This window comes from Dermacentor variabilis, chromosome 1, assembly GCF_050947875.1.
Source record: "Dermacentor variabilis isolate Ectoservices chromosome 1, ASM5094787v1, whole genome shotgun sequence".
Classification (NCBI taxonomy): Eukaryota; Metazoa; Arthropoda; class Arachnida; order Ixodida; family Ixodidae; genus Dermacentor; species Dermacentor variabilis.
Genome location: NC_134568.1, coordinates 124,114,328 through 124,134,213, shown reverse-complemented (window position 1 = coordinate 124,134,213; position 19,886 = coordinate 124,114,328). Strand labels below are relative to the sequence as shown.

At 43.7% G+C, this 19,886-nt stretch overlaps 1 protein-coding gene and 1 pseudogene across 1 annotated transcript in view; one reads left to right on the top strand and one right to left on the bottom strand.

Annotated features, from left to right (window-relative positions):
• Nucleotides 1–316: 316 nt before the first annotated feature.
• The window catches only part of LOC142571940 (nose resistant to fluoxetine protein 6-like), a 42,100-nt gene continuing 22,530 nt past the window's right edge, over nt 317–19,886 (bottom strand). The window contains exons 7-15 of the mRNA XM_075680679.1: nt 18,952–19,045; nt 17,071–17,157; nt 14,912–15,077; nt 13,567–13,649; nt 13,154–13,276; nt 8,962–9,082; nt 5,395–5,584; nt 2,763–2,905; nt 317–2,149 (exon numbers count right to left, since the gene is read on the bottom strand). Coding sequence (XP_075536794.1) covers nt 1,898–2,149; nt 2,763–2,905; nt 5,395–5,584; nt 8,962–9,082; nt 13,154–13,276; nt 13,567–13,649; nt 14,912–15,077; nt 17,071–17,157; nt 18,952–19,045 — 1,259 coding nt within the window. The 3' untranslated portion in view covers nt 317–1,897. The remainder of the gene's footprint in view (nt 2,150–2,762; nt 2,906–5,394; nt 5,585–8,961; nt 9,083–13,153; nt 13,277–13,566; nt 13,650–14,911; nt 15,078–17,070; nt 17,158–18,951; nt 19,046–19,886) is intronic.
• Nucleotides 11,409–11,584, top strand: LOC142567717 (U2 spliceosomal RNA; annotated as a pseudogene).

Below are 19,886 nucleotides of genomic sequence, written 5' to 3'. Positions count from 1 at the left end.
GACGAAAGTAAAAGCGGACGCATAAGTTCATTCTTTCCACCTAGATTCCAGTCAGTAAGTGGAACATTTCCTCAAATATGTTCAGCCGAATTAGCGGAACTCATGTGTAACGACATTAGGAACGTGTCTTTGCATATGTCTGTGTTTTTATGCTTTTCTATTTGGGTGCGTGTGCGTGCAACGTGTTAGCGAGCCTGCGCATTGCACAGCAAAAGTACGCCGTGGCTGCTCCGATGATATGAAAACTTGGCGCATTGCCAAGAGATAAAAAGATGCGGCAACCGAAAACAAGGAAAGAATGTTTATTCAAGGAACTCGGCTTGAGCGTATGCGCGAGGTGCGCGCCCTCCCTCACAGCACAAAAGCGAGTTTAAGCACAGCGTAATTACAAAGCAACGTCTATTATTACAAAGATATTACATTATATTAGATACAAAGATACATTATATTACAAAGATAATCACATATCTACGCACAACTTTACACTATTCTGTTTTTGGAAGACATGGCGTCGCGCGTATATTTACGCAACATAGTTACTAAGGGTGTATACCGCGTTTAATAGCTCGCCACCTTCCAGACCAGGAAACTTATGCATAACCTGAGGCGGCGCACTTGCGCACGAGCAGCGAAATTACTTTCACGCCATCGGAAAGTCACGTTTTCGTGCAGGTATATTTTTTTATCACTTTTGGCAAGGTTTCATCTTTGGCAAAGGATGCTCGCGTGGCATCAAAGCTACCCCATCGGTCGCCACGGCTCTCCAAACGGCCCTGATGTGCGTCGCCGAAGATCTTGAAAGGCTCGAAAATCAAGTGAAAGGCTCGAAAATTAAGGCGTAAGTTAAATAATTGCTGCCCCCCCCCCTCTTCTGGCCCCCGCTTCCATGTGAAACTTGTAGCCGATCTGTACTAACTACGCAAACCATTTCAGCACGAGTCGTTTCAACATGTGAATGTTATGAAGACGTCGAGGGAGCTCCATATATAGGGTCGGAAATTTAAAAATATATATACTGTTTGCTTTCTGAGCCAAGGCAGCTTAACGCACAACCCATGTATTTTGTGAGCGGACGCACTTCAAGATATTATATCAACAGTCATCTGAAGTTGGTGCAAAGAGGCGCCAGTACCATAACGAAACTCTTTCTCTTGCTGGGTACATGCGGTGTTGGTAAATATGCATTCTGATAGGAATGATGCGACCGCTACTCTCATCTCGTGTCGTTCAGTGCAGCATGGGTAGGAGGGTGTGCAATTACTTTTCGCGGGAGCTAATACTGCACTACCACTCCCGAATAACTGTGTTCGCAGGCATTCTGGACACTGTGGCTCCACCAACAAGTTTCTCATCACGAGCTCCTCTGCCACTTCTCTTGCTTCCTGCCCGTTTCCCTCTCATGCTTACTGAGCAAGCCTCATAGCACTGATTTGCAGTGCCAAAGAAAATGAGGAGCATCAAATAACAGAAATTGGGAATATTTATGGATGAGGCATTCGTAAGGTACTACATGGCAAATTGACAAGAAAATTGACCCAATATAATATTAGCCTGTTTTCGCATGAAATATGCAATGATGTCTCTCGATATGCTGCAGGTTTATGAGATCATCGACGTTGCTTGACAAAGTCATCGATGGCGCAATATTTATCGAATTGCGCTCTCTTTTACAACAGAGTTTAAGTACGAGCGAACTTATAGTATAAAAAGGAAGTTACCCTTTTCCTGATGGAATGCCAGCATTATTCGTTTGAACGAAAGTAATTGGTTGTAAGCTGGTTGAACGTAAGATGGTTGTAGGCACCATTCACTAAGCCTTTAGCTGCATGGCCCGCTGCTGCTTCAGGTTCGGCAATTCCGAACTCTGCGATTTCCCTCAAGACACCTCATCATCTTATTATTTCGGTCTTATAACTTTCAAATGTTCCTCGTTTCTGCGGTAGATACCATCGATAGGGATCAAAAACAAGTTGCGCCTTTTGTCTTGCGTATCTGCGTTGTCCATCTGTTTGCATTCGATACTATGGCAGGGTTTTCTGCGCCCGCTGAACAAGAGCCTATCGAGGTGGCCCAGTGGTGCTTCGCATGAGATGTACAGCAGGTAAGCGAGGAAGTAGCTCCAGAGGAAAACGCCGAAGAACTGCGTCACCTGCGTGGAAAAAAAATCAGTGGTGCCTCTATAATATAACATAGGCGGAGGGGGAAATGCACAAGTTGAAAATAGTTGAAACCAGAACGCTGAGAACGAACGCGATTTGAATCCGCGCAGTAAAGAGGAAATATACTTTTTAACGCCCACATTGAAGGTACGTTGAAGGTGACGAACACGGCGTGTCATAATACAAAAGGGAGGTCTGAGAGGGTTTGGCCGCGGACTCAGCAGGGGCGAAAAGTTCGGTGTCATGCAATGAGCTACAAAGGAAAGGGATCAGCGCAGAAAAAGGAAGTTGTGCCCGAGAAAATACGGCAAGACATCATCGAGGTTAACCTCGAAAACAATACACGAACAAAAGAGTGGGTATTGGAAAGTGCAAAATAACAATCATATGTAGCAAAGATACGCGGCTAATACAGAAGTGGAAAATTGGCACCATGGTTTGATAACTAACTCTATAAGTTCATTACCATTAGTCACGCTATCTTTCACAGTTGCACTACTCGTAAGTATTTACGTTTGTCCTTTGCAGGCAGCTTGTTGAAAACGTCTAAGGATTTTCTGAAGTCCCTGTCCCATTTTTAAAGTGCAGGTCCTCCTAACTTACCAGGCTGAAGTGGGAGAAGTATGTGCGCTCCCTGCAGAGATGATTCATGAGATCGTAGAGAGGCATGTGCACCAGGTAAACTGCAAAGGCTAACTTGCTCAATGGACCAAAACCCTTCCAGCTCAAGAAAGACTCCATTATTCCTGCAAAAGCATGTACATCATGAACTATTTAGACTGATGCAACGCTGTTACTTTCATCGCTACTTGAACTTAACCACCGCAACGGGAAATATTGATTACAAGAAACCTTGAAACTGCTCTACCTGCTCGCTGAAACTTCTGACAAATTTTGTATCGGTCTGTCTGTCTGTCTGTCTGTCTGTCTGTCTGTCTGTCTGTCTGTCTGTCTGTCTGTCTGTCTGTCTGTCTGTCTGTCTGTCTGTCTGTCTGTCTGTCTGTTTCAGCACCAGTTAAATGTGTACTTCATGGTGCACGGAGGCTACCAACCAGAAGAAACATCCGTACAGTAGAGCGAGGAAAGGTGCAATAATTTCGAGGGGGCAAGCTTATGAGAGCACGGACAACCCTTATATAGAGACAGAGATTTACTGAAGGTATACTTCAGGAGCGTATTTTACCTGAAATGTCAAATGATGATACCCAAAAGCTTTAATGCGTTATCCAACCCTACAAAAATCATTCGATCTTGTTAATCAATCAGTGATACGTGACCACGAATGTACTCGTATGCTTAGATCCTTACTCTATAAAAATTGGCTTCTTGCCCCTTATCCTGCACTTCAACTTTTTTAAGGTTGCAGTTACCTTCCTACGGATTTCATTGTCGTTGCTACTTGGGGTAGAAAATGTGATAAAAGGACTGAAGATAACTAAGCTAACGTGAAGTTTTAAAAATCATGGCTTTTTATACGTGTCTCATTCTTCCAAAAATACCTCAGCAAGCACTGGACACTACGAGCTCTCTGCAGAATGGAATGTCGGGATGGTAGTCACACTTCACAAGGGACAGCAACAAGGGCTGTCCCTGAATTGTAGCCCTATTTCCCTACCGGCATTCCCTGCTAAATACCAGAACACATTTTCATTTTATATACTTAGTAAAGCATTTAGAACACAATTTTCCCGCAAGCTCATCGTAATATTCAGAAGGGCTTGTCATGCGAAACTCAATTCATTTCTTTTCATGACAGGCCTTCTTTGAGTTTTCCAAAGCCTTAACAAATTATGTGGTAAATTACTCTTTCTTTAGGCCTAATAAAGTGAACTTGGATCCTGGCCCGTTTTTCTGGCTTTAGTACTTCTGGGTGAAACAGCCTCAGTTCGTTGCATCAAACAACTTTATCCAACTTAGCCCTGTTAAACCTAGTGCTCCCCCATTATGTGTTTTAGACGTCCTTCTATTTGTTTTGATTAATGGTTTATTTCACGAAATTTCTTCGAACATTTACCTCTTTGTAGTTCCACTGCGTCATTATTTGCGAAATTTGTTATGATAAGGGTACTAAAACTCTGCAAGATGTCACTGACGCTGTTTCTAAGTACTATGACACATGCTTAATCAAATTAAACCCATCTAAGTGCAAAACTATGGGCTTTATGAATCCAAAACTTCCTCCTCTGCAGCCCTAATAATACTGTCCTGGAATCTCTAACTTCTTACAGATACTTGGGCCTTCCTGGTTACCTCGATACTTTCCTGGTCTTTACATATCTGCAAAGTAGTTCACAGTGCTAACCGCATGACAGGTAATATTTGCCGAAACTTCCCTTCCACTCTTACATCAATAAAGCTAACTTCGTATATAGCTAACTAGCTAGCTTCGTATATATAAGCTAACTTTATATAGGCTCCGCGTTCCGAAGCGCTTGCTCAGCCACTTGAACGTATTCAGGATAAAGTCGAGTGCCTCATTAAAAAAAGAAAACATACAACCGCATTACGTCGGTAAAACATATTTGCAACTTCTTCCGCTTTTTGCCCTTGGTAGGCGTTGTGTTTGCTGTGTTTCAGACGGAAGGCTTTCACAATAGTTTTCTGCATGCGAATTTCATTCCCCCTTTAGCCTATGTTTCACCCCACATTGATCATGGACACAAAGTAGGAATTTTGCAGTAGTAGTAGAGCCGGTACGGAATTCTTTATTGCTGGACTTCAAAAAAAATGTTATCACCATTCCAGCGCGACTTTCGCGATTGAATACAGCATGCATTGTGGCACGGTCATTGCCGATATAACTGCTGACTTCACATTTCCTAACATTGCCATTTTGCTGCGGTTTTATTGTGTTTTTTCTCATGTACCTACCCACTTTCTTCTGTGACACCTTCAGTCTTGAGGGTAAATAGAATAAACTAAAATGAATGAATGAATGAATAAATCAATAAATAGAAAGATTAACTAATTGATTTGTTAATGTGTTGGTAAATTAATTAATTAGAATGAAGGGAGCAGTAGGTCGTGCGAATACCCATTGCTCTCTCTTTCACTTTGCTATTATTAAAGACAAACAGTATTCTTGCCGATTCATGAAATATAAATAAAAAAGCTATGAAAATCTTCGAGCCTCAGCCAAAGCAGGTCACATTACCAAGGAGCGTAGACACCACACGTGAATAAATGCTGCAGCATCCCGCAGAACGTTGACTGATTGTTTAAAACAAGTTCTTACCTCCACGCCCTGTAGAACATGTCAAAGTAATCCAGGACAAACAGAGGGACCAGAGTATTCTATCGAAGAATGCTGTGGCCAGTTTTCCCACTTCGCTTGTCGGCTCTCTTGCGCCATACCACGGGAACTTGATGAAGACGCACGTGATACCACAACCTATACTCATGAGCCAGCAGAGTGCGGTTGCTGCCTGCGCATGGAAACAAAGACAAAACAGAATACTATAAGGCACGAACGCATGGAAAAGTGTCCAGGAATTCCAAGGAAACGAACGTTAGGCAGAAATGCGAAGCAAGGCAGCGTCTCAAAGCCTCAAGGCAGAAATCTCTAATCAGCGCAATGATGCGTTTGCTGGCAGCCATAATTTTATTGCGATTTGCAATCTTAGGCACTGGTGGGCTGCTGCCTAACCCATATCGCATGGCCGGCTTAAAAAGCGAAGAAAAAAAATACATGGCCAACGGTTGGTTTTGAACCAGGCTCCCTTAGCCCGATGCTCTGCTCATTAGGCTACAGACTTTCTTTTCCTTTTATTGCCGGCTTTGACAATACACCAAATAAAACCATGAATACACGTATACAGGACACCTGACTGACGTGGTCACTTATTAGACTATCGTCACCCACCTATAGATCCCACATAACACCCTTACCAGCTTCAATCGTGCAAACCAGCGCTTCGGGACGCTTGGCACGTGAGTCGCGTCACACGCCAGCAATTTACTCATAAAAAGTTATAACGTGCAGTCTAGTGACAAAGAAAATTGAAGTTTTACTGCCAAAAAAAGAAGCCTATGCAATCGCGTCATAGTTGATTCGAAGTCAGGTGCGTTGAACCTCAATTATATATAGTACGCAGCGGGACAAAACTCACTGCGGCTGGGATGCCGTGTTCTGTTTTTTTCTTTAAGCTTTCTTAGTGCCATGCGAAGGTTCCCAAGGTCACAAAATAAAACAGCTACACGTTGCCCCCGCTATGATGTCAATCACGACTATACGTAAAACCAGTTACTCTACTCGCAGTCTACAAGGAAAAAAAAGTTTTACGCCTCACATGGACACCGATGCAATCACGGCGTAGGTTCTGAACCCTTATTTGTTGATGCTGAACCCTGATTGTGCAGGCCCCGCGGGATGAAAATAGTTCCAGTTGCGAGGCCGTGTTTCGTGAACTGTGGCATCCGCAGGTGTACACGCTGTGGTGCATGCGCTTACTACTGCGATTAACATTCCTACACTATTTCCCCAAAACAGATTGTAAATAAAGGTGTCTTGAGCAAAACAGTTTTATTGCTACATTGCTTGAATGCTAATCACATTACCATTGACAGTCGTCGGGAGATGGGTTCTATACCGGTATTTTCGTACTTACTAAAACTCTTTTTCTGTGTTAATGTACAAAGTTACTTGTCTCACGCACGAGAGCAGGCATAGAGATATAAAAAATAACGGTGTCCCTGACGGAAAAAGCACAGGTGGAGGTTTCGACTTGCAGAAAACAAAGTGGTTGTATCGGAAGAACGCTGTGGGTGACGGGTGATAGAAGTCTTTAATGGCTAAAGAGCAGACTGGTGCATCTGGTACGTGAACGCTATTTGCAACTCCTAGTAAATGCTCACCATCTAACCACCTAACGGCCGCGCCGTGAAACAGCCGATCCGGGTTCAGGTTTCAAACGAAACAGGGTCTCCTATCACGGCACGCGCTGGACGCCTCGTAGTTCTCAAAGCATCGTGATGCTGCCCGGCACAAGCCCGAAAATTAAAAAAGACGGAGGCGAAAATCCTTTTTTTATGTATTTCTACGCGTGTTGTCGCGGAAGAAAGACAGCAGCAATGCATGATTTCGTCGTTTCTAGAAAGAGGCAGACGACGCATCGAACAGCGATTTGCATAAGAAACTTCCGGATTGAAAGGTGACTGATACTATACAGGTTTATTGAAAACACTTCACTTCGGTCGACTTCTTTATTCCCGGCGAGTAGACCATTTCGCTCTTTTTGTTTATTTTAAATATCTTGCTGGCGTTTCAAATCGCGGAGTGCACTTTGTTCAGGCAGGCGCTTTAGTAACTTAGAGTGATATACGCTTAAGCTTCGCTTGGTTTTGCTCATTTATAGTTTTTTTCCGAAGCATTAGTGTTGCTAGAGCTTTAAGCAGCAGGAATATTTTCGCCAATGACTGTTGTCTGCAGGCACGGTAGCGGGAATGATATAACTGTCTCGGAAGGCCTGAAGTTAATCATGACTCATGTTATGCCGCGAAACGATATCGCTTTCGCAGCAAGCTTTATTTTGGTGGTACATGCAGAGAGTCTGCTTCCGCATTGAACGCGATCAGTTATTAGCTCGGAAGAAATTTAGCAGCAACCGCGAACAGCGCTCGTACAAGCTTTGGGGCGTTCGACCTGCGTGCAGCGCCGCCAGTGTGCCTTTCGACAATGCGCATACAGCTAAGTTCCATTACAAGTAGGCAAATTCGTTTCCAAGTCATGCATTCACAGTAATATAACTGATCTTGCAAAAAGAAATACGCCGCTAAATTTTCGAAACCTGTTGGAGGAAACTCAGCTTGGTCCGATTGGTTGTTATTCACTTCTCGCGTTTTACCGGGTTTGAGAATTTCTACGGGCGGTAGGTGTGTGGTGTGTTGCCAAGTTCGGGCCCTACCTCGAACACTGCGTGTCGTACAATGCGTGTCCTCGAAGTCTGGATGTCGTAGCCATCTTTGTTTATTTGGACAGTGTTGCCAGCTCATGTAGCGAATTATGGAGTTGCCACTAGAGTGTAGCGATGTTCGGGACAGTATTGCGCAGACTTCTGGAGCACCGTAGGGATTGTTTACTGAAATTGATGCTGGCAGAAGCAATACGCGTTTGTAGGTGTTTAAAATTCCGCTGGTTGTCACTTTTTCATTCGAACATTGGGTAAAACAACGTCTTTTTACTGCTGCTATTTTCTTCATCTTTTCTCAATTGCGCGTTTCCTCCCAGGACTTGAGCATCGATTAGCGTAAATAGATGCCACTGCCGCCACTGACTTTTGCACTTTCGATTAACACATTCAGACTCCCGCGTCATTTCGCAAGGTATTAGAGAACAGTGGAATGGCATGCAGTTGAGAACATTCCCTCATATGTGCCCGCAAATTGATATTCGATATCCATGGTTATCGTACAACAACAATAGCAAGCTTGGTGTTGTTTGTATGAGCTTGTTCAAAAAGAAAATGTAGTCGCGTAGCTTAGGCACTGGAGCTCAATCCACAAAATTTTCTTTCGTAAGAACATTTTGCGTTTGGCCGAGTTCATCAATAGTTAAGACGGACATTTATGAAGCTGTTCACTGATTTACGAAGACCTGTTCTGTCGTTCAAAAGGAAACAACATATAATGCTGCAAATACAAAAGCGCAAATTGAAAGCTTGTTTTGATGCATTGGGTTCTTAAACCCTGTTTAGCCTGCAGATGCCACTTTATTTTTAGTAGATTTTCACGGATTGCCGCCATCACGAATCTACACGAGTCATAATGTTGCGCGGGAATAGGAGGAAAAAACACGCTTCGTTACCTTTGAGAATGGAGTGCGATTGAAACTGTCCCTCAGCAACCAAGTAATGCATCCAGCGAAGAAGCATACCGCGTGGTAAAACGGCTGCACGTAGTAAAGGTTCATTATTTTTCTCGCCGTGCTGTGAAAAACAAGAAAACAGAGCCAGACGGGTCTCGGATGAGAAAATGCAAAAAAAAAAGAAAATGGAAACAGTTTCTAGACACAAATATATTATACGTTAGGATGCTTCCACTGCTCGCAACCGCCCAATAGCTGTTCCTTTGCACACACACTATCACATGTGCACTGTTATATTATGCTTTAGTAACGTCTGCTGTCGGGCTAGTTGGTACATGGCTTTAGAAATGGTTTTAGGCGCAAAAAATAAGACACGGACACCAGAATAAAAGGCACGGACAGGCTCACTGTGTGCCTCTCTGTGCGTAGGTCTGTGTCTTTTGTTCTGAAATTGTACCTTGAACTATGTTTTTTCAATCCTTTTTTTCTTTAACAGCTTGGCTAATGTTAACTGCGACACCGTCTATACAGGGTATTTTTCTTTAGCTGCACTAAATTTTGAAAATGAGAAAAATGTAAAACACAGTAACGATATGTTTACCATTAGAATGTACGGATAGGCAGCCTCTAGATACAGAGCAATTTCCGCAATTGCATGCTCAATTAGCGAAGTTACGTTAATTAACTTTCCAATTATCAACAAAAGGTGGCTACAGCAAATGAGTACTTTGGGGCCCGTCCTCGACACTACCTATCACAATGATTAAATTTTGAATATCGGATTTCACGTGGGAGCTACGCGAACAATTAGTTCCCCTTGGCATGCTCCTTGAAACGGAAACTGGCTGGAAAAAGAGCGTATGTGTGGTCGATTTCTCCGTGTTTTGTTGCACTGGGTTATCTGGACCATGCTCTTCCGTATGTTGCTGTGGGCAGGTGGAACTAAAGCTCGTGAAATGAACGCGCATGCAACGGTGTACGCAATGTACCGTGCCATGGCAATGGCCACGGACGAAGGAATATTCGCGGGAAATTTTGCCCTCTTCGGCGGAATCATGCTAATGTACCATCGCAGGCCGAAATCCATGCGTTTCAGACTCTGTGCAATGAACGCCGTGTAGGTCAGTCATTCCTGCTTTTCTCAGCGCATGGTGAAATTGCGGCACGTATAACCTACGTTATGAAAGAATGCATAGTCCTGGTTTTAGAACTTTCATGTTCAGTAACAACTTGCTCTTGTACATATTAAAACATATGTTGCTCAACTGTTGCTTCTTTCTCGCAGTACTCGCGACAGCACGAAGTCTTTTAAGCAACGCGCGCTCGAGGTTCATATATAACTGCACAGGCGTAGCACAATGCACCTGCTGATAGAGCGTTAGGCAGAATGTGTGCGTTTTGCTGGCCTAGGCACTGTGCACCGGCCAGTCGACGCTTCATCCGGGAAGATGGGAAAGAAGCGGCTACTTTGACGTATTAAGGATTTAATCCTCCTTACCGCAGGCGTATCTTATCTGTGTGCGCGAGAAGCGCAGCGAAGTGAAGGTTAGCGTGAATGCGCTGAAAGAGGGAGCAAGGCTCCACAGAACGTACGCCTGCGAATGCATGAAACGGCTCTTTCATGGTCGAACGTAGGCCGGTTCTACGTGCGTACTGTTTTGCCCCGTGCACCGGCTATCATAAAATTTTGGTTCCGTGAAGCTTCACTTACTGTGGGAAGAAGGCACCTCAGGCCGCAGTCAATGAATCTAAACGCGGAGTCAGAAATGACATTCTGCCTCCTCGCCGGCGCGCCGTCGTAGTGATGCGCGGCCACGCGAAATTTGTTCAATAAAGCACGACGATTCCTCAAGCCACCGCAAAAATATGTGTTTGTGCTCATAAACTCCAAATGGATACGTGTCTCCGGTGCATTCTTGCAGTGCGTTGAGAATGCGCACATATATATATTATTTTTTTTTTGTATCGCCAGACGTCTAGCTCGCAATTCGGACTGAGAGCCCCAGGAAGTCCAAGCAGAGAAAAGAGAGTAGAAGGCAGCGATCACGGTGACCTTTTTTTAAATAAACACGCAGGAACTGGGCAGCGGCCCGTACCTGCGGTTGATGAGAACAGTTCAGTTGACTGGCCTGATAAAGCATGTTTATTTTCGTAAAAGCCGGTAAAAGTAGCCGACTCGACCTCACGGCCCAATTTGCGAAGTTCATTATGAACTTCTTTCAGCATGACTTCGGAAACGGTAATGCGATGAGACATCGCGATTAGATCCTTTTTGGTTAGTATTGCTGCGGAGGGTGCGTCCGAGCAGCCCGGTTGCGCGCAGTTCGGCGTGGTTTCGTGAGAAATGTAAACAGGAGAGGAGAACTGGCCCGACATGATGGCTGAGTTGGGCCAACTTCCGGCTTCACTTAGCTTCTTAAAGAGTGACGTCAGGGCCCTTCCTCAATTTCCCTTCCTCCATGGTAGGATCTGTTCTTATCAGCTTAATATCTGATACAGGTTGTATTTGGACCCAAGATATTAAAATTGTTCTTGCAAGTTGGCGGAGTGCTTGAAGCCTGCTTCACCTCCGCCTCAGGTCGGCCCGGTATTGCACTATCTTCAGAATTATAGCCCACGGTTTTTGGTTTACGGACATCGGTCCGCTGAAAATGAGCCATATACCGCTTCGCTGTAAAACGCTGAAGAAGGTCGTCGAGAAGCAGGTTTGCCAGGGCGTACATGATAATTCGATGGCTACTAAGGTCACGTGAATGATTGCGAGTATCAAAGAGCAGCGGAAGTTGCTGCCGAGATGGCCAGGAGCAAAGAGACAGCAGCTGCCGCTAAGAAGCTATGGCAGTCGTGCATGAAGCTCAGCGCCAGATTCAAGCTTCGCAAAGCTGAATCATGCCCGACAGCAATAATAAGCCTATTGCATGAAGAAGAGAAAAGCTGGAGGGTAAGATGCGAAACAGCCAGCCACCGGAATACGACAAAAATAATGAATGAATGAATGAATGAATGAATGAATGAATGAATGAATGAATGAATGAATGAATGAAATAACTTAAGTAGTGACTAATCGCAAAGATTGGCTGTGCTCGAACTGTCTGTCGTCGTTGTGACTCCATTGGGTTATCGATGCCGCACAGTTATGGTTCCCGGGTGATGCTGCAAGCATATCCCGTCTAAGAGACGCCATTGTATATATAAACTGGCCGCCTCAAGCTACATTAGTAGGCTACAAAGTTTCAACGCTTTCAAGGAGGGCTGCATTCGCACACTCATGCATTCGAGAACACCTCCTGCCTCTGAATCTCGGTTCACAAATTTCATGAACGTCATACATGTATGTACTGGCTAGGCTGGGCGGAATTCTCTGAATCAAAATTTAGGTACAGCGCTATCACACGTACGTAAAATGGCGACTAACGGAAGAGGAAATTTCCCTGCAGAACTGCATCTGCAACTATCATCAAAAAGACCATGTATACACTTCCTATGTGGTCCTTTAGAAGCTTTATAACAGCAATTTGGATTGAATAAATTCGTACCAGCTCATGCTTAGCGTACGACTAATAAGGCATACCATGCGGGCTGACGAACAGCGGTCTTATGCGATCTCTTGCAAGTAAGCCGGACGCTGTTCAATAGTCAACGAACTAATATGTAACCTGCTTCGAATCCGTAATATGACAATCATCATGTTAAGAAAATAAGGCTCATGTCAGTGCTATTGCAAAACCTGTGGTTGCTACATTTCACGCGTATTAGTCCTGACTGTTTAACCACTGTTAGGCGCATGTTAGGTGACTGTTGGTCGTGACAGAGATCCTGGAAGCGCTTTTGATTGTCCATGATCTCAGAACCTTTCTGACAAAATTATACAAGTAGAAAACGTAGAGTAGAGAGCCTTATCAAATTACGCAAGCCTTCGTTGAGTGCATCGATGGCGAAAAAATACGGCAACGACGTGAAAAAGTTTTTTTACAATTATTATATATTATTATACAATATATTGTTAAATAAAACACAATTATTATATATATGGAACCAACCAGCGTTGTTTAAACATATATGCTGCCTGCGAAAAATATATCCAATTTACACCACCTCACAGATCTAAATAATTTCAACATTTCCTCTATAGCTTTTCTGCCGTTACGATGCTTCTGCTCGAAATCTTCGGTCATTCATTTGAAAACTTTACCTGAACTCCTCAGTCATTGCGATGATAAACGGAGTCAGCTCGGTCTTGTGAATTTGCAGTACGGAGACGACACAGCTCAGAACGGACAGCACAAGAAATGCCACGCCACACCACAATTTGGACCTGCGTTCGGAAAAAGCAGGTCAAAGTCACTGCTAAACCCTTCAAGTGGCGTACGCAACAATGTGCTTGCGATGGGTTCCAGAAAATGATTGGCGCAGAGAAACAGGGAAGGAGCGAATAATTCAAGAAAGGTCACATAGCTCGGCTAGAGCCGTATTTCTCTAGCTGACAACAAGGCGCTAGGGTAAAGAAAGATTGACAGGAAGAGGGATAGGACGGTGAGCAAAGGTCAAACAATGTGTAGGCATTGAAGGAAGTAACTCATACCCATATTGCCACTCAATGCTTACCATCTGAGCATTAGGATGACGGCTAGTGACACCAGGAAAAGCTGGAAGTCCGCAGAAACGTACCATAGGTGAATCAATCCTATCTGTTTCGGGACAGAAAAAAAGGGGAAACAAAAAGAGGCGAGGAGAGGGAGGTAAGTTACACACTGTTGCACTTCGAATGCAACTGGAGATGTGTTGGGCTCACATTTGGTGGCACAAAAGTTACAAACAAACCATCAGTGAATAACTGCAGAAGGCACTGCGCTTAGGTGAGACTTTCTGGGCACCCATATTACGATGATCATTGCATGCTGACGAATTCTTCCTGTAACAATTAAAAAAAGCGCATTTGCACCTTTTGAAAATTGTTTTAATGCGATTTTGGTGTTATCTGCCATGGTGGCTAGCGTTGCTGAGCACAAAGTCACGGATGTGATACCGTGCACCGCCGGCCGCATTCAGATGGCGGTGAAATGCAAAGACGCCCGTGTTCTGGGTACTTTGTGTGCATGTTAAAGAACTTCCAGTAATGTAAATATAATACGCAGCCGTCCACTATTTCGTCCCTCATAATTCACTGCGCAGTTTGGACACCTTAAGCTACAATTTAGTTATTTTCATGTGTTTTCTTAACATCACATGACATGAGGTTGATGGGAAACAAGGAAAATTGTTGAACCTATCAGAAGATTTTGCGGTTAATATGAATCTCCCACTATTGCGCTGGGAGGAAGTAAACGAGTAAACGCCCTCTTCTGTCATGCGCGAGGCACGGGGCTGAGGGGATGGAGGAGGGGGGGGCGTGCTTTTACGGCGGCTCCTGCTTACAGCGCGGCCGTGCGGGCGCCGTATCTTGAACGCGATCTCCGACGTGGCCAAAGTGCGCGCCCACGCGGGCGTCACCTTCAAAGCGCTCTGCGATGTTTGCAGAGTGCGCGTAGTGCCGGTAGCGTCGTATGCGCTGTGCTTTCGACGTTTCGTTCGTGTTGAAACGAGAGATGCGTGATGGTCAATTCGCTCGTTGCTGCTGCCGTGATTCCTCACTCCAGCGTTTTGACAGCGAGTGTTAACGGTCATCGAGTGTGATGTGTTCATGTTTGCCTGTGCACGCTGACAAGATGCTTCTTAATTCAATTAGTAAGCGAATGCCGATAATGCTGCTATCCTTACTTTGTACAGATATCTATAATTTGCTATCGCAATCGATGCTTCGCCTTTCGGGCAAAACTGCGACTTTTGCGTGGCCGCAAACTGCGAAACATTTTGCGGCCACGTCACTTCCACGCATAGCATTTTCTTCCACGCGTGTCTGGGTGTTCATAGATCCAAGGGTTGATAGCGATTGCAGTGAGTGGCTTCTTACCGATCGTATCTCGTGCTTGAAATTGTACACCTGAAGCAGAAAATGTGTCCAGTGAGTGTGAATCATCGTCTGGATATCTCGGTAGTACTCATTCGTGTTAGGGCCTTGCACGGCTAGCGGTAGAAGCTGCATGGACGCTATGAGAAATACCACAGGAAATACAACCCTGAAAAGAAAAGAAGAGAGAAGAAGATTAAGCAATGTAGAATGCATGCACTTTTTGAACATATCATCTCTGGGTATGTTCGAGTACTCAAATTTCCGAATGGAATCGAATAAGAATACTTGAGAAAAATTACCTTCGAATATCTAATGGGCTATCGAATATTCTCTCACTTTTAAACATAGCGAAATACAAAGTATGCGTGGAGCCTCTTGGGTAAAAATAATAAGAACAAAGATAGAGTTGTTCAGGTATTTTCTAAAAGTATGCAATACCATTTGCGACTGAACGCCCCAGTCACCTAAGAAGCCTGCAAATGAGAACAACTGATTGCAGCTGTCAGGAGCGCAGTCTCATTGGCAGTAATGAAACAAGGGAGGAGCCCCTTACCGATGCACGTAGATTGCTGCGTTTGTTCAGCGAAAGAAGGCCGATGCCACAACCCTTCACATTGTTCTCAATGTATGCAAACAGAGTAAAACTGGTAATATTATAAATAGAAGAAGAAGAAGAAGAATAACTTGCTTTGCGTAAATCCTGCCAACAAATTTGTATATAGGTTACATGAAATCGGGGCATGCGTCCCCGTTCAATTATTTCGAATATTTCAGCTTTTTCAAGTCAAGTCGAATATTTCAAGTCATTGCGCTGAACGTTCGTTCATAAAATGATGCGCAGCGCAACAAACATGGCTCTCCTAAAGCATAATCATTTGGGACAGTCATCACTTGTATCAGCACCTCTCCTTCGAGAGTACTAAGTTTTGTACACAATTCATTGCCAATGCCATGGAATCAGCACACATTACACATCACTAACGTGAGTGTTTCTTTCAAATGACCTTATTATCGCTATCACGTCGATCGCTATCATGAGTGACAGGCATTCTTAGGCGCCAAAGCAAACGTTCTCATTAAAACGGTTTGTTGTAAATGTAGATTGGCTACCAGATATATAAAACAGCTTCAATGGTTTTTCTAAAGAATTGGTACATCCCTCTCAGATCACTGAAGATGCATTATTTGTGGTAAGTTTCTACATTTTTTCCTGTTTAATACAGGTAAATAATGTTTTCAGCTGTGCCAAGTAAATATTGGGCACTACACTGCAAAAATTCTTGTTAAATATGCAGAATTGGTATAATACGTAACAATGCGCATGCGGGGATTCCTCCATTCAGGTGCTTGTAATACGTACTCAACGTTGAAGGAAACTCGAGAAATTAGGAATGCTTTTGTCAGTGAAGACACACTTATTGTAACTACGGTAGACTGTCATGATAGTGTAGTAACTGAGAAGCATTGCTTTTTGAAGCAGGTTAAAAAACATCTATTTTCTAGTACAATTACCAATACACTGAAATGTTCTTTTTGAAAATATTTGCTGTCTCTCTTGTAGCAACGTTGTTTCGACAATCGCATGTTTTTCGAGGAATAATATTTTGGTACAATACATGCGTATTAAAAGTATTAAATATTATTCAATTGCAGTTATTTGAAATGTGATGTATATCCTTCTGTTCTGGCGCTTGGAATGGCGGACGCATGGGATGTTGTCTGGTCTATGAATTTCATATTACAGCATTACCTCATAGACCGAGGTCTGTGTAGATTATGCCGACAGTTTGGCTGGTGCTTGGCTAAAAGCCCTTATTCCTAATTTTGTTATGACCGCTTATATTAAAGCCAGAATGAACCTTGCAGAACTTTCTTTGGCTTTCTTAAAATATGAAATAGCACGCCTGCTATCCTGGAAAGGAGGAAAAAAATATTTTTCAAGGCATTAAGCACAGAAAACAAAGAAGGGGATGCACACACACACGACCGCTAGTATGCTCCCATGTGACGGGTCATCTGAATGCCTCAAATCGTTCGTTGTTTTGAGAAATAGCATCGAACAGGATAGAGCTTGGACCCTTCTAGTCATGTTACACAGTGGACAAGGATGTTGGTGCTTTGATGCAACGGAAGAAGCACGACGGGCGCTTTGCACGTACCGGATATATCGACGTACTGTTGCAATGGGTGCGATGAACATGGCGTGTCTTTTCTGATTGAAGACGGCGTTGATCAGAAGAAACCCGCTGAAATTGTATAAAAAGACGATGTAAAAGTCCCGTATAGGCGGTGATTCGGAAGCATGAGCTACTTGGAAAGTTCCTCGTTAAAGCGAGTATCGTGCTTCGAGTTTTGAGCTTCGAATTTCGTGCTATCGAGTTTTCAGCTGAAAGAACAATTACGTATTTACTGGTCTGAGTAGCAAAAATGTCTATTTTTAGTTTCACGCGATTCTGGTTTAACTTGAGCGGATCATTTACTAATGGTACTTTAAGTTTGTTCAAGTGGCGTTATGGTAACCCTGATAATTGACGAACACACATGATTGTGGCGTTTTCGGTTGCGAGGGCAGGATGCGACTATACCTTCGCTTAAGCAAGCGAAGATTATAGCTCTATATCACGCAAAGTCTAAACGAGCGCTCCGTTAGAACCGGCGATTTGGAGGACACTGGTTCTCCCGATCGGCGGGTTTCCTGCATATAGCTGCCTGAGGCTGCGCGGCTGCGTGATGCATTATGACGGTCACTGCACCGTCACCGTCTTAGTGGACAGGTTCATTCGTTCTTTTTTCCGAGCACAAATCAGGCAACCAGAACTGAAATCTCTATAAACCCTATGACTTTTTCATTCTTTTCGTGCATGCATTCCATGAAGCAGAGCATCGCACCGCATAGTGGAGCTGCAAACAATGTTCAGAAAGGCGTTCCGACTCGTCGCTCCTTCTTTTGGCCAGAGATACTTCAAGAACGAACGAGTCACCGTGTTTGACCAATGTTCTCGGCGATTTATTTCTTCCGGTGAGAAGCGCTCGCTTGAGGACGACGGCTCTACACGATTGCGCTTGAGCGGATGCTCAAGCCACCTTATTACGAAATTACGTTGCGAAGTGGCTGAGAAAACTCACTTAAGTGCGCGCTGAGCAAGACGCTGGAGCAGGCGCGCTACGTATACGCTGCACACACCGTTAAACATTTTTTAAAGAAAACAGAAAAGGTATGGTAATTTTCGTAACGCATAATTTTGTACTTCTGTTTTCTGTCAGCTCGTGTTTATGGAATTTTACCGAAATAATTCGTTTATTTTTGTTCGGGAATTTTACAGAAAACATTTTTTTACATTGTTTGTTCCACTGGGCGAGCAAGTTTCACTCCCCTCATGACTGCAGCTTACGTAACACGAAAGAGTGAACTGTTCGGATGCGGTTGTAGCACATATCATACAGGTACAGATAAGCACGCTACATGGAACATATGAGATGTGACCACCTCTGACAAATATATGGCGCCAAGACCCCCGGCACCATGCGACACATCGAAGTGTCTACGCTACGAGTTTATATAGCTACGATCTGAACGGCACCACTCGCCCTGATGGCAGCTGTATCTCATTAAGAAATTAAGACCAATTGGATCGGAGCATGCCAGATATGTCTGCCTCTACTTGCGTGGCTTGTGAACGTGCACACAAATAAGACATAAGAGGCCAACAAATCTCATTTCACTGACAGCGTTAATGGCTAAATTCGTCACTTCACCATATGGGGATCAATTTTGTTAAACCCAAGAAACTGTCCATCTTGGACCATAAACAGAAAAAGTAATTTTTTAAATGAAACAATCTCTGTTTCTTCCGTTGAAATAAGTTTTCTGTTGCAACAATCTAAATTTTTCGTTCTTTTCTTTGTTTTCTCAGAATTATTCTTTACAGTGTACAACCTATCTAGGGGCATTTCAGTAAAGCCTAAGTGGAGCGACGAGTGAAGGCTCGTTTTATATAACAGAGATTACTATCGAGCTTATTTGAACAGGAACGACATACCTGATAAACATAAATGTGTCTACGGACAGGAAGCCAGCTGGTAAAATTGTAGAAGCCCAATTGTCGAAAAAGAAGAGCATATTTAGCCTTCCCGCTGGAAAATGATGTATAAATTGTGGTCAGAACATCTACACTCATGATTATCAGGCATAAATAGGCACATATTCGGCTTAAACTGGGAATACGTGAGGCGGCACCTGATGGAACTTTATGAATCGGTACGCGTAATTTATTAAATAATCGTTCTCATCAGATATACCTGTATTCCCGCAAGAAGCACGTCGGAAGCTGACAGCCCGTGCGGAAACAAGTTCAGATTCGTTGATGAAATAATGTTACGCTGAAAGGAACGCCTCGCAATGTTGACTGGGCTGCGGTTTTACTTGGCAAGGTATCAAGGTTGACGTAAGCACCAGCAGCAAATGAATGCATGAAAGTGGAAGTCGGTGTTCGCTATAGAGAAAGTCGGTCTTGTTATGGACTTTGTGGTGAAAGAAAATACAGGACAGATACTGATTTCTGCAGAGTCGGAACATGTAAAACTTTTTTCAACACTGCAATAATAAAACTTCTAAAGTACGCCCATAAATTCTTCTGATACCTAATTTTATTCGTCGTTGTCACGTTAAACATAACACTGCGATGAAAGGGAGACAACAGCTCATGGAAAGAAACAAGACAGGATAAACCTTCCTTGCTTATTTTCGTGTACTGCTGCTTCCTTTTCCTCATGATTTTACTTTGAAGTGAAATTACCGAATCAAATCAGTGATTAGGGGGATTTCGTTTTTGCGTGTTGTTCTTTGTCTGGTTACATAGTACTCAAGTTCCTCCTTTGCAGCGCGAAAAAATGAGTGAAACTACAAACATTTGTACGGATCCCGATCAGCCAAGTGCGGACACCATCCATCCACCTATCCGCCCGCTCTCTCTCT